Here is a 15,944-nt window from a genome sequence, read left to right as displayed (position 1 = left end):
GTATAAATAAACAATTAACAACAAAGGAAAAGTTTATATCCAATAAAAAGAGCGAAATAATATAGTGAGTAAATTTAATGCAAGAGTTATACTAGAAAATCTAGTTTGAACCAGTGTGATTACTGAGGTGTAAAATATAAATTTCACTGTTTTGCTAATTAAATAATTTAAATCTTAAATTAAACAACTTGATTTAAACTTAACCGTTCGGCTTTGTCGGCTGAAGCAGAATGTTTACTTTTTTCGTACTGGAAGAAGGACTTGTATCCTACGGTTAACCATTTTACTATACAAATACAAAATAATATACGCATACTTATATCCTGCTCCTATTTGAAGCAAACAGAAACATTTGAATTTGAAGTAACGTTGGTAAAATAGAGATACATGTTTTCATGCGTGAATTATAAATTATCTGCTAAAACCTTAGTTTGTTCTGTATATCGTAGGAAAATAAAACATGTATGCGTACTCTCGACGAAAAAGGAGAAAGCTCGACGAACATTGTATTTCTCTCGCATTCAAATTAAACTTTATACTAAAAAATGTTGCATATTCCGACAATGAACGAATTTTGTACGTGTTATTTACAATGACGACTGTAAGAAGGTTGTGACATGAGCGTGAACGGCAATCTACACTAATTATTCAATTATGCAATAAGCTCTGAATTGTTAAAATATTCTATTTTGCGACACTTATATTACCATTTTAGGAATTATTTCGTGGTCGGTCTTCTAGATCTAGAAACTATTACTAAGCCTACCGGTAAATTATAAAGTCTATCACATATGTTATACCTTAAATAAAATTGAGAATGGAAATGGGGAATGTGTCAAAGAGACAACAACCCGACCAAGTAAAAAAACAACAGCAGAAGGTCACCAACAGGTCTTCAATGTAGCGAGAAATTCCCGCAGCCGGAGGCGTCCTTAGCATATATATTAGATTTTTCAAAACGACTTTTTTAACCTCGGTGTTTTAATCCCTCGAATTTTACCCTTTTGGTCCATCGCACCTTTGCGTGATATACAATCGTACTTTAGCGTGATACATTTACATCGGATTTAAACACACCTATTCTAAAACTAAATGTGGGCATGATACGAGTTATTTTCTCCTCATATATTATATGACGGTATGATATTAAACCCCTACCTGGAGAGAGTGTACTTGATTTTCATATAAAGAAGTGGATAATTGAAACACCATCAACCGCCTGCCCTGCACACACTTATACCACACCCGTTTTATCAACACAAGTATCAGAAAATAATATTTTTAAATTTATTTAGTTTTAGATGATTAAAGAAGTGTGTTTGATACCTAATTAGCATCACGCATATTGCATTTAATCAATTATAATCGCTAATTACAGTTTTGAAACAGTCCTCACATTTAAAGTCTAAATTGTTAACCTCAGCGTCGAGTATATTCCTTTGCGTTACAAGTATAATAGTGCATTTAGTTTAATTTTTGTCATCTACAACAATTATTATATCTAAAGAACTAACAAATCAAACTTTGACTTCGTTATCAATTTACAAAAACCTGATGATTAAGGGTGTATCTACCACTTCATGCTTAAAAAAGCTGTAGTTTAATTTTTCTTGTTTTTCTCTCATTGATAAGCCAGTCCTGGCTTAACATCAACATATTAAAATTATATGTTCAAAACATTTTGCATTTCAAAAATGGCATCTTACATGCTAATATCGGCCTACTTTGAAAGTTTCAGTAATATCAGTAAAGGGTATATCATGTACATTGTATATATGTTAAAATGGAAAAAAAATATATAATTCCGAAAAGACAATAACATAGTTAATAGTGATAACTGAGGCGAATTTCAGTTCACAGATACCCTATACTTGTACATGTTTTTTAATACTGGAAATACATTGCTAATCGAACTAAATAAAAAGGGATTTTAGAGTTGGCCCAAAAGTGATTATGATGGTTTAGAAATTGAAGAAGATTTTTTTTTATAGAAAAATTTGTCGTTTACATTATTTCTTTTAAAAATTAACCATTTGTTGTATATACATTGTAGCAGTGTGTTCTAGCAAACTGTTTTAAAATGTTAACCGCCAGATTGTTTTGAAACAAGTTTGAAATACAACTCGCCTTGAAAATCCATTCTGATAGTACATAAAGTCCATCACTTTTGTTTTTGCTATTGATATAGGCAGTAGATAATGGTATGAATATGTATCATTATGATGTTCAGTGTCTTGTATTATGATGACCTTCATGTGACAATCCCATTTGACCTCAGGTCAACTTCATGTTGTTGTTTTTTTGCAAGAAACACAATCAGGCCATACATTCTTCATCTTTAGACCTAGAACTTGAATCACTAGCATGTTGACGTATTATCTTAAGGTGGTGTGTCCCTTTAAAAGTAAAACATTAACGTGACCTTGAACTTTGACCTCGAAAACAATAACTGTATTTTTTTGGGAAGAAAGACACGAGAAAACACCATCACGTGCTGTTTTAAATCATTCGAATCCTGAAATGGTTCATTTTCTTTAAATGTAAAATTTAGACCAATGCAATATGACATAGAATATGTTTAATACCAAATCATGTTGTTTTATTTTTAGAATATTAGCAGATAATTATGGGAGAAGATGAATCTGATGAACATCTAAAAATATTTGAATGCTTAGTGAATACAGGAGCTCTTGTTTTGCGCAGTAGTCTTGAACGTAAAGTGCTTCACAATATCCCAATCACATTTGAACAGTATTTAGAAAATACTAAACATCAGTTTTACCACCAGTTTGAGAGAAATAGAAACAAGTCATGTTGTTCAGGACAGCCTCACAACTGTTATTTCAATGGAAATATGGACAAAAAAATATTTTACAAGGTGTATAACAAAATAAGTGAATCAAATAAACAACATTGTTTGGACAGATTTGAAGTTAGGCCCGATGTGTCAATCGATAAATTGGACTTAAGTGATCTGAACTTCTTTTTGTGGAACAGCAATACATTATCGCAGCAGGAAGTACAATCTCTGCAAACCATTATGACAATTAGAAGTGCCATTTGCCATCCACAATCATCACACTGCTACTCAATAAATGATCTAGAACAATTTTGGATTTCTTTACAGAATGCTGTTTTGTTGTTTGCCGAGCCTGATTCATACAAGAAAATTGTTACATTCCTAATAACGACACAAAAAAGATCTAAAGTAAACGAGATCGAATCCAACAGAATTATCAACGAAATGCACACTGAATCGGAACACATAACTCATGAATTGAAACTGGTACGTTTATGTTTTAATAGTTACTGCCTTTTATCATAATGGTTTTACACTCTACCAAGCAAAGTAATAGAAATAATTATATTTTAATGTTCTTTATCTGTCGATTTTGATTTCCTTTGATTGTTGTGTTTTATATACCACTGATATGAATAATAGTTTGAAAGTATACATCTCTACGACAGCAGTTAATAATATAACTATTAGACAAAAATACTCTAAATGTTGAATCTATTTCAGATATGAGCACTTAGAATTTAGAGTAATTCACAGATTTGAGTAGGTATAGATTGAGCGGTTATGTATTATACATCATATTTAGGTTAAAAAATACAAAAGTACAATTGTAATACTTTAATCAGAAACCTACGATTTTTATGAAAATGTTGCTACTGATTAGTTGTTCATTCTAATGTTTTTTTAATGTGTAAAAATGTATTTACATGACCTTAACCAAGCATATCTTTATTTTTAAATTATCAATTAAAGGAAGTCCAAACAAGAAATGATTGTACTAACCAACTGATGAAGGACGAATCTGTAGGAATCAAAAACTGCATCAACAATACATGTGACAAAACAAAATCATGCATAAATGAAAAAGTTCAGAAATTGACAGGTAGGTGGAATAATCAAATGCTTGCAGTTTTTGTTTTATCTCATCATTGAAATTTTCAACAAAAACCAGCATAAAATAACCGGTCGTTTATAAAATTTATAATAAATCTATTTCCTATTTAATAAAAAGTTTGTGAATAATTATTCAAACTACCAGATAAATTTATATAAAGGAATTACGTCGACAGCAGTTTAATCGTCTTCAAATTTTGTAAATTGATTTAAAAGTCACACTACAATGCAAAAAAAATCCAAACAAAAGTGATCACATGCATACCCAACCGTATAGAACATTATTGTGGGAAATGAGGATACAAATAATGATACAACGATCCTTATTTCATGCTGAAAATTAAATCAAAAAAGAATAAAAGATAATTTGTGTTGTTAATTGTGAAATCAAATTAAAGTTTTTTAATTTATATCTATTTTAATTGTATTTTTCAGGCATTTATTTATTGCAGAAGTATGAATTATTCAAAATTTCAAGGATATTCGTATCCCAGGCTTAAAACTTTTTTGTAGTAAATGCTCTTCAAATTGTTTTGGCTTGTAACTGTGTTTTTATGTGAGCGTCACTGTTGAGTCTTTTACGCGACTGGCGTATCAAGGTATAAGCCTGGCTCATTTTATAACTATTGTTACGTGTACAAAGTTTCTCTCAATTCCCTCTAAAAAGAAAACGTATCGGGTTTTTTTTAAGCATAAATAAATGAAAAACAAAACAAACACTTGTTTTTAAAATCTTAAACTACGAATGGTGCGAAACGACTTGTTTTGTAAAGACAATTCTGTTGGTATTTTTTACTTAAAGTCACACCACTTCATCATTGAAAAAAAAGGTAAAGTTAATTCAACATAAATTTAGTAAACTGATTAGAATATTTCTTAGGTACAATTTTTTTTTCAAAAGTGTCTTATGCATACAAAAGGAACCAGTTTTATAATCCCCCTATAATAAATTACTTGGACCAAATTTTGGAGCCTTTTGAATGGACAATAATTGATTGGAATTTCACATCGGAAACATATGTGTTTGGCATGTTGGTCTTCCATTAATTAATCCTCTTTAATACCTCAATTCAGACACATTATGAATACCATTTATTGCAGGTTCTTAGGTGCGTTATATATCAATTTGATAAAATAACTGCGTAATTGAAGAACGTTTTCATCAAGAAAATTATTACTGTTAAAGTACTTCTATTCGTGGGTTTCAATTTTCGTGTCATAATATAATTTCCAAGTTCGTTAATTGGTTCTTGAATTCGTGGATTTTAGTTTAATGAAAGAAAACCAAATTGTGTGAAGAATTTGAAGCCACCTGAAACGAAATAAAAAGAAATTTAATCATTTAATGATAATTTCTGGGACATTGCAAAATAAGGTGTTTATTTTCAACATGTTCGTCTTTTATTACTGTCAACATTCATCCAATTTTTAATGAGACAATTACTTTCTGAAATGACTTGGTTCAGTTATTTTTAAAAATGTTCTCGATTGGAGGAAAGTGCAAGTGATGACACTAATTAACCTGATATTGTTTGTCAGCTGTTTAATTAATGTTAAAGCCAAAGTATGACATATTTAATGATCTGCCAACAGTATCGTGATTATATCCCTACTAAAAAAGTTTGTTTAAAGAATGTGTTAGCTTTTTGAATGCCGACATGTTTGTGCTTTGTAAAGATAATTACCTGCACATATAAGATGTCTGCGTGTTGATTTATCTTAATCATGTCTTTCTATAAAATTTCAACATCGGTAAACTTATGTTGTCTATTTTAATGACTGATGAGTTTGTATTAAAAAAAACATTATGTTTGTAGAGAATCACAAAGTACTGACGACAAGATGCATAGAGGAAATTAAAACTACAGTGACAGAAGAGAGTGGCATTACAAGACTACACAACGAAGACAAACGTCGTGCAATTAATTCACAACTTACAGGTATTACTGAGTATGATTACAAAAAAAAGAGAAAAGTATCAATATGAGGATAGCATTCGTACGAATCAACCACAAACTGTACCCAGGTTTTCCGGAAGGGTAAGTAAATCCTGTTTCACATATGGCATCTGTTGTGATACTCAAGAAAGAACAAACTCGATTATTCCCACTGATTGTTATCACTCTTGAGTATTATGCTACATTGGAGAGGAATATTCACAATATGGAAGCTGAACACTTCTCTTTTGTCGTTAATTTAGTTCTTTTGTTCTCAACTGACCCTCTTGATCAGTTGTTAATGTTAAGCAGGCTTTACTTTATCATTGGTATCACCTTCGTTTACTTGCAATGATATAGGCGCCGTCAATACTGACCGTGCAAGGGCTGTATAGCCAGTCGATGTCGTTAAATAAAAGTAACAGTAGTATACTGCTGTTTAAAATTCATAAAGCGATTGAGAAAAAAATCCGGGTTACAAACTAAAATTGAGAGAAACACATCAAACATAAGAGGAGAACTACGACACAGCAGAAACACAACACTGAAATGTGACACACACAGAAACGAATTATAATATAACAACGGTCATTTTTCTGACTTGGTACAGGATGTTTAAAAAAAATGGTTGATTGAACATGGTTTTGTGGTTAGCCAAACTTGCGTTTATGCCAAACTTGCGGTTATTCCAATTCTTAATAAAACATTAAAATGACAACATTACATGACAGGACTACAATATAAATAAATGGGAGAACATAAAGGACAGAGAAGCACACACATGCTAGCTATTAAAAAGTGTCAGGTTTATAATTTGATACGCCAGACTAGCGTTTCGTCTATGTAGACTCATCAGTGACGCTCAGATCAAAAAGGTTTGAAAGCCAAAACAAGTACAAAATTCAAGAGCATTGAGGACCAAAGGTCCCCAAAAGTTGTGCCTAATACGGCTCAGGTAAACTATGCCTAGTATAAGTACATCCATAGTATTAAGAATAATTCAAACTTTTGCGAACAGTAAATTTATATAAAAAGATTATATAATAGATATATATGATAACATTGAAGTGGAAACTAGCTACAGAATAAAAAAAAAAAAAATCCGAATGCATAAAACAACCCTAACCAGCAGATAAAAAGTTACAGCCGAGTAAGCAGAAGAGATCTATGCATATCGTGACGTCAAATTTAAATTTCTAAACATTTCCATCCGTGGCCTTAAAAAGAATCACCAAACTTTGCAATCTATAGTAATAAAACATCATCTATAAAGCCGAATTGCGAGTTGACGGATAGCGCCAGTTTGTTTTTAAATCTTCCTTAGAAACTTCCGGGTAAAGTCGCCATGACGAGGAGCTCATTTGGTTTCCATGATTTGAAAATACGTGTTCAAGGTTGTTTGATAGAGAACGACAGCAGTGTTCAATATTTCTAATCCGATAATTTAAAAATACACTTATTACTTTGTATCAATAGAGAAAAATAACTCTTAACTGTCGATCTGCATTTGTAATAAACTCTGTAGCTTTTATCATTTTATTTTCTTAAAGAGAGTGAAAATAGAGTTTGCCAAACCGTGATTCATTCCGGAGGACGATTGGAGGACAAACTAACTGAACAGCAAAATGAAATAAGGACGCAAAATATGAAGTTCAACGCAGGTATCTTGAAATATGCTGTATCGCTTATTTAACACATATCAGTATATAATTCAAATACCATATTTACATAAAGCCTTTCTAATCTGCAGTTGAAACGATACAACCAGTTTTTTATATTATAAAATTCGCTATCAGGCTTTGTTCTGAAGAAGTTTGTTGTTTGAAAACACAATTTATTGTGTCTTCTTTAAATCAGGTCGTGCTTATTCTGAAAAACCCTCTACATAGAGGTAACAGACACAAGCACGTAGATGAATTCTTAAAATTATCAGATTTAAAGCTTAATCCGGAATTATTAATGTTGATTTTTTAATTTATGTATTATTGTCATTTTGTTTAGTTTCTTTTGTGACCTATTCTGACATCGGCCTCGGCCTTCTTTTGAATATAGTTTTACTGTGCGTATTGTTGTGTGTTTGATTTTTCTACATCAGCAAGAGATATAGAGGAGGGTAGTGATCTCGAAAACATGTTAAACCCGTCGCATTTTTGCGCTTTTCCTAAGTCAGGAGTCTATGGCCGTTGTTATTCTCGTATGATTTATAATTTTAGTTTCTTGTGTATATTTCGGAGTTTAGTACGACGTCCACTATCACTGAACAAGTATACATTTTTGTTTAGGGGCCAGCTTCACTGCAGCCCGCTTCAGGTTACGGGAGTTTCGCGCTGCATAGAAGACCCTTTGGTGACCTTCGACTATTATCTGCTCTTTGGGCTGGTTGTTGTTTCTTTAACACATTCCCAATTTCCATTATCAATTTTATCATCTAGTATTTGTAATGCATGCGTGTTTCAACCTTGACAGATAAATTAAATTATCGGTCGTAAACTGGACCAGCTAGTTGATTTTTGTCCGCGTTTTATTTAATCTTGAACCAAGAAATTGTACTGGGTCCGTAAGGAAAATGTTATATTCGGGTTGACTTCAAGCGGAATATATTTTCTGTCATCAATTTGTATATCGCCATTAACGAGCAAACCAAGTTTCAACTTTTGAGCAAATGGAGTTCTGAGTGGTCTTAGACCTTGATCATAATGTGCCTCTATAAGATCCTTCCAATAGCAAAAGAACTGCCTCGGTGGCCAAGTGGTGTACTACTGTAATTACTATCCAGTCAACACTGAGGTTGTGAGTTGAAACCCCGCTCGTGCGGGTATACTCGATTTCAATCTAAATTGACAAGGATTGTCAGTTATCCTATCGGATGTGGGTGGTTTTAATCGGGCATTCTGTTTATTCAACCAATGAAAACTGGTCTCCACGTCATAGCCAAAACGTGGTGCTTTAAGTTGACGGTTAAACACCAAAAACCAAGCAATAAATCAATAAGCACTAGACTTGTGCACTGTTTATCAAAAGATGGAGTCAAAGATCTTTCAATTATTAATACAATACACAAAGAAAAGTTAAGCACACACTGGTATATTGCTTTATAGTTTGTTTACCAAAAAATGTAATTTGAATATAAATATTGATTTAAACAAGACCAAGGTTTCTTTAAAAAGATGTTAGATTTTGGCACGGCGAGGGTATGCTCGTGTATGGTTTCCATGACCGTCCTCTTTGCGACTGTCATACAAGTAAGAGGTTCAGCTAACTATAAAACCAAGTTTAATTCATCGTTTTCTACGTAAGAAAATGCCGGTACCAAGTCAGGAGTAATGCATTTGTTATGTAGTCGTGTTTGGGCTTTTGGTGTTGCCATTTGATTAGGGACTTTCCATTTTGAATTTGCCTCGTGTTTCAGTAGTTCAAATATCTGTTGAAAGAAAACATGTTGCTATGTGGTCTTTAACAGTTTTGTCCTGTGATATTGACAGATGCTGGAGCTCTTTCGAAGAAGTGATCATTCCTATAACTCTAATTATAAATATGACCACAAGATCCTAGCTCTCGACAGAACTTGTCTAATTTCTATGTAAATGTTCCCATGTCTTCTTCCATATTTGCAAGGATTCGCCTACAACATGCTCTAGATATATGTAATTCAAGTGCATTAAATTTTTTATAAAATAAAAATAAACAAACTTAACTTGATTTTGTTGTACACTTTTTCTCCTTTGAGGAAGATGACGAAATTAAGAAATAGTTGAGTTTCACTGAATATGGTCCACTGTAGATCTGTGACACAGTTTTAATTTAAGTATTATCAGGTATCTATTTTCCATGTCAATCAATATTTCAATGTTTACCTGTGAGAAAGTTAATTTTGTGCATAAACGATAAGGTACGCTGTAAGTTTATATATATCTGAAACAAATACAGTTCAATTTTTTGTTATGGCATGTTATTGCTGAAATAAAGGCAACAGTAGTAATCCGCTGTTCGAAACTTATAAACGATAGAGAAAAAAACCAATTTCGGGTTACAAACTTAAACTGAGGAAAACGCATCAATTAAAATAGGAGAACAATTACACAACAGAAACACAACATTAAAATGTAACACACACAGAAACAAATTATAATATAACAACGGCCATTTTCCTGATTGGGTACAGGACATTTTAAGAAAAAAATGGTTGGTTGAACCTGGTTAAATTTTTTCAAGATACACAGGTTTTTTTTCTATTCAAAGTAAATGACGATTTGGCTCAGGAAAATCAAGGACTAACGGGTGCTGACGACTTAATTAAAAAAAGGCAACAATAGTATACCGCTGTTCAAAATTCATAAGTCGATAGAGAAAAAAACAAATCCGGATTACAAACTAAAACTGAGGGAAACGTATCAAATATAAGAGAACTACGACACAACAGAGATACAACACCGAAACGTAACACACAGCGAAACGAACTATAATGTAACAATGGCCATTTTCCTGACTTGGTACAGGGAATTTGATGAAAAAGTGGTGGGTTGAACCTGGTATTTATGGCATGCCAAACCTCCCGCTTTAATGGCAGTGTTAATTATAACATTAAAATTACAACATTACATGACAGGATTACAATAAATAAACCGATAAATGGGAGAAAATATAGGACAGAGAAACAAACGAATAATAGCCATCAAAAAGTAACAGGTTAAAAAATATGTTTATACACAATTAAATTTGATTGACAAATTTTACATTCAATGTGTTTAATTAATGTGTAATGTACAAAATGTCGAATATAAATAATACTCTATGACGGACGCAAAATAATAATTTTAACAGTTAAATTTCCAGTATATCACAGAATAACGATCCAACATTTGCAGAGCAGTTTGATGGAATGCTATTTAAGGGGGCTCGGGCCTATTCGAAGTTTCTATCAGAAGTGCCGTAATTTTGTTTATTTTATTCTTTAAAGAAAATGAATCAAATTGGTCGGAAAAAAATAGGGGGTCACGGACCATTTACGCTCAGAATTTTACGTTTAAACAGGTATGTAAAGGGACCTTTTTTCAATGAAATGATAGGGAAAATAGAGGTGTTGCCATATTTTTATCGGAATATCCAAAAAACGTTCTATGACAATTGGTCCAAAAGTGTAATATGAAAAGCTGGAATAAAGCTTCAAAGAATGAGCCAATAAAAAACATATCGAATTTACGACAAATACTTTTGTAATTCATGCGTGAAATTATGCGCAGTCGAATAGTCCCGAGCCACCTTAATGTTGTAAATGTAACTTACTCTCTGGTGAGCGACAAGTTGTGCCCAAGATGACATATTTTCAAATATATTTCTTTGTTCTGCGCTGACTTTAAGATACGGATGAGAAAGATAACAAAAACTAGAAAACGATATTATGAAGTTCTTATACGGTTTAAATATATACAACTCTCTTTGATCTGGGTCACATCGAAATTAATCAAACAAACTAAATAAAGAACGAAAAGATGTAAAATAACCCAAATTTCCGTATCTGTTTGGTCATAAGATACGAGTTTAGTATATTTGTATCTCCTATCGGCAATGTCATGATAAAGGGTTGGTGATAACAAAAAGGGAACAAACCGAAAATGCTATATGGTAATTTTGAAAACACCATCAACTAGATATAAACACACTGACTCAATAGATTTGTAATTTAAGTCATATATAACAAGTGACTGGTGAAATATAATATTCATCCAATTTTTGAATCTATGGTCGGGTTGTTGTCGCTTTGATACATTCCCCAATCCTTTCTCAATTTTATTATGCATATATTATATTCACTTTGGACGCATTCAATTATTAAACGGGTTGTTTCCAATTTTTTACATCACTGGGTCGATACCTCTGCCGGTGGACTATCAGTCCCCGAGGGTATCATCAGCTCAGTAGTCATAACTTCAATACTGAAAGGAATAAACAAACTTTTTTAAAAATTGTCCGTTTTGAAATTATTAAGAAACTAGGGTTTTAACTCCCGGAGGTAAAGTTGACTTTAGATGAATTTGGCTTTTGACTTTAGGTTAATGTATCATATAGCTCTTCAACAGTTCCTGTACTTATACGTCCGCGGATTTCAAATGTTTGGCGTTCCTGATGAAGGTGAATCCAAAAAAGTGCATGACATTATTTAACGTGGTGTTTATAATTTTTTTTATAAAGGTATTATTCTGTGCATGATTTTGTCATTTTTTACGCATCCATTTCGCATTATCCTTAATTAGATAAGACTCAGGCCCCCATTTCTTATATTGATTGCCTTTATTTGATATTCTTTAAAAAAAAATTGGGCTAAATATTGGATTTGAATGATGAAATCAAAGTAATTGTTTCATAAACTTTACAAACATGACTGAATGTCTCAATGTCTACAATGAAATGTCTTTTCTAATCTACGCTCATGTTCAAATGTCCATGGTTGAACATTTTATTTATTTTTCACCAGACAAAAATATCACTACAATAACAATGATAAAATTATTGGAAACGAAACAAAAAATTTTAGTGTCACTGATGAGTCGTGTGTGGACGAAACACGTGTTTTGCGTATTAAATTATAAACCTGGTACCTTTTCATAGCTATTATCAGTGTGTTTCTTGGTCCTGTATGTTCTCCAATTTATTTGTATTGCAGTCCTGTCATGCAATGTTGCTATTTTAAAGTTATATTCAACATTGCCATAAAAGCGGGTGTTTTGGCTACCAACAAAACCTGGTTCAACCCACCATTTTTACTTTAAATGTCCTGTACCAAGTCAGGAAAATGGTCATTGTTATATTACATATCGTTGCAGTGGGTGTTGCATTTTAGTGTTGTGTTTCTGTTGTGTCGTTGTTCTCCTCTTATACTTGATGTGTTTCCCTCAGTTTAAGTTTGTAACCCGGATTTGGTTTTTCCTCAATTGATTTATAAATTTCGAACAGCGATATACTTCTGTTGTCTTTTGTTATATTTCTGAGTATATTTAACATAGCAGTATGCATTATTAATTATGATTACGTCATCATTGTATCTGTCTTTTACATGTTCTAGATATTATGGAAGATAATAGAAAACTAAGAGGTAAATATGAGTAGCAATATACAAAAATCGTTTCAAATTGTGATCTTCAAAACGTTAAATAAGTCTGATTACACTATAAAAGACACATTTCATTAAAAAGATTCTGATCATTTACGATAATGATACCAATTTCCTAAAATGTTTAGAATATTTAATGTTGATAACTGTGTAGCAAACAATATTTATTAAACAATATCTACACCTACCAAACAGAAGAAAACCAGGACTTCGGTGTTATAAAGAAAACCCTCCCATAGATAAACGGTCCCTACTTGACATATTTTAATTACGGCATTTCCCCAATAGCATTTTCATCATTTTCAACAAGGTGTCTTTGACAATGGAATATGCCCATACCGAAGTAAAAGATGACACAATCAAAAACTAGATAGTTGCATCTTAGTGGATATTTCAGTTTCACTGGGTTAAACAATGAATACACCTCCTTTTTGGCGTATTGGTCATTAGATAGTGGATGTGTGTTGTTTTCCCTCTGATAATATAGGTTTTTTCTCCAGTTTTAGTGTGTTAACCGGATCTCAATCGATTGATGACTTTTATACCACTGTTACCTTTCTTAATACTAGACATGTTCACCATAAGCCGATACCGAAACCGAAACCGATACCGAAACCGAAACCGATACCGAAACCAAAAAAAGCATTGAGGTAAACTCTATCATATTGTGTGAAATTTGATTACACTAGATGGAGTATAACTTCAAATCAACATTTTTAATGAATCTATCTAAGTAACAAAGTGAAATTCAACGAGTATTAAATATACAAAATACATCAAACCTCTTTTTCTAGGTCAAAACAATGACGCAATGACTGCCAACAAAGTGAGAGGTTTAGCGCTTTAAAACCAGGTTTAATCCACCGTTTGCTTCATTTGAAAATGCCTGTACCAAGTCAGGAATATGAGAGTTCTTGTCCATTCGTTATTGATGTGTTTTGTCATTTGATTTTGCCCTGTGAGTATGGACTTTCCGATGATTACATTTTCCTCGGAGTTCAGAATTTTTGTGATTTTACTTTTTATTAAATATAATAACACAAGTAATATACAATTAAGAATAAAAATACACACCTGAGAGTATAAGAGCGGTACATATAAGTTTGCAAAATAAAATTTTAATGGATTTGATTTGGTAAAGATTTTACCCTACATTTGAACAAATGGCTTTGATGTTTGATGTTAGTAAACATTTAATTCATTAAGCTATACATGTATTCATTCAACAAACATTAAGATAAATGATAACATGGCCTTTAACTGAAAAATGGGAATCTACGAAGGGTGATCGGCCAGAAATGGAAGAAGTAGTTGGATCTATTAATGCCTCCTCCTAAAGAATAAATCTGCCAAACAAAAAACTCAATTGTTTTATAGTGGACAATGTCATATACACTGTATTAATATACAAGTCATAATAGCCATAGGACAGAAAACAAAATACATCAAACCTCTTTTCCAAGGTCATAACAATGACGCATGACTAACACATTGAAGGATGCGATCGGTTCACATGATATATTTCCGTTTCCTCGTGATTGTTTCTTACTTAGAGATACCATGTATCCATCTGAACATCATATTGCAACAGCATATACTGTAATGCAGCTACCCAATCAAAATTCAAAAATCAGCGATCCAACCAAATGTTTCAATGAAAAGATTCGTGCAAGAAGACTTTAATAGATGATTCCATAAGACGAATGAAATTATAAAATAGGTTCTCTTTATAAGTCGGAACGAGACTGCGCCCATTGTAAGACTAAGTGCAGCCATTTTCAAACGACGATACCTGCTTCATGAACAATTATGTACATTATAAATGAATTGCATCAACATCTTAAATTGTATATAAACATAGAGGACAACATTTTGTTCCTAATACAATTTTAAATTTATTTTAAACTAGCTGAAGTTATGGATGTGAAGACAGAAATAAAACATGTAAAAGAATTGACGACAATTTTGATAGGTTACATTGGTAAACAAAAGGTTGATCTGGTTATGAATACGGAGCAAATAGAAAAGTCTACAGAATCGCCAGGTGAGAAACTAAGATTATGTATAAACTAGAGGTTTGGAAACTACTATGAGTACTGCAGATCATTATAATATGGGGGAATACGTAACATTGTATGTTCATTTTAGGTATTGACTAATAGATTGTAGTACGAGGTTTAAACAAAAACAGTTTGATAATTCTATATTCCTAAATTAGAAATTATAAACTAGAAGTTATAACATCAAAGCTAAATAGCACATTCTGCTATATATTTCTATTTCAGATAAAAGAAAAGTCGACATGACTGCTAAAATTTGTCAAACATTCGTGACTGAAGACAAAGAAAATGAAATCATTGAAAATCTTCCTCCAGAAGTTAAAAGTCCAACTTACAATGACTGCTCACAAGAAGCAGCATTGACAGACACAATCGAAATTACTGGGAAAAGAGTCAACAGCATCATTTTGGAACTGAAGGCCACACCCGGAATTTTACACAGTGTCGATAATTTTAAAGCAGCTATTCTTACATTAGTTCAAGTTATGCAAACTGCTGGAGGAATTGATGTAGATATTGAAGATACTGTTACTGTTAATTTGAAGTTTGAAAGTCCTCTCACAGAAGGTATGTACACTGAATAATACTTTGGAAAACGCTTCTAGTTGAATCTTTTCTAACAAAATATTGGTTTTGTTTTATGTAGGACGAAAACTTATTCACAATTAACCTGAATAACAATGATATTGTTTACTTTCTTATTGTGTTTTGTAGATCAGTTTGCAGTTGTAAAATGCTTATTCGCAAACGATTCGAACGGTGACAATGATACAACACAATTGTCCGACGAGTGTTCCTTTATATCCGATGAGTGTTCCTCAATATCCGATGAGTATTTATCCACAGCAGCTGTCGAAAAGATTGAGTCCCCATCGGAACTGGACATTTACTCACAAAAAGGTAATAAGAATAAACTCATTTGAGAA

At 32.3% G+C, this 15,944-nt stretch overlaps 1 protein-coding gene across 2 annotated transcripts in view; it reads left to right on the top strand.

The window, feature by feature from the left end:
• Nucleotides 1–15,944, top strand: part of LOC143055298 (uncharacterized) — a 67,711-nt gene that overhangs the window by 14,712 nt on the left and 37,055 nt on the right. Inside the window, exons 2-9 of one of the 2 annotated variants that reach the window (XM_076228434.1) lie at nucleotides 2,610–3,286; nucleotides 3,773–3,902; nucleotides 5,731–5,853; nucleotides 7,401–7,511; nucleotides 12,911–12,940; nucleotides 14,868–15,002; nucleotides 15,244–15,585; nucleotides 15,733–15,918. In XM_076228434.1, coding sequence (XP_076084549.1) covers nucleotides 2,627–3,286; nucleotides 3,773–3,902; nucleotides 5,731–5,853; nucleotides 7,401–7,511; nucleotides 12,911–12,940; nucleotides 14,868–15,002; nucleotides 15,244–15,585; nucleotides 15,733–15,918 — 1,717 coding nt within the window. In that variant the 5' untranslated portion in view covers nucleotides 2,610–2,626. The remainder of the gene's footprint in view (nucleotides 1–2,609; nucleotides 3,287–3,772; nucleotides 3,903–5,730; nucleotides 5,854–7,400; nucleotides 7,512–12,910; nucleotides 12,941–14,867; nucleotides 15,003–15,243; nucleotides 15,586–15,732; nucleotides 15,919–15,944) is intronic. The other variant, XM_076228435.1, reaches the window with a different exon arrangement.

Source organism: Mytilus galloprovincialis, chromosome 12 (assembly GCF_965363235.1).
Source record: "Mytilus galloprovincialis chromosome 12, xbMytGall1.hap1.1, whole genome shotgun sequence".
NCBI classification, from domain to species: Eukaryota; Metazoa; Mollusca; class Bivalvia; order Mytilida; family Mytilidae; genus Mytilus; species Mytilus galloprovincialis.
Note: the sequence above shows the minus strand (reverse complement) of the source record. Positions and strands in the feature narration are given on the sequence as shown.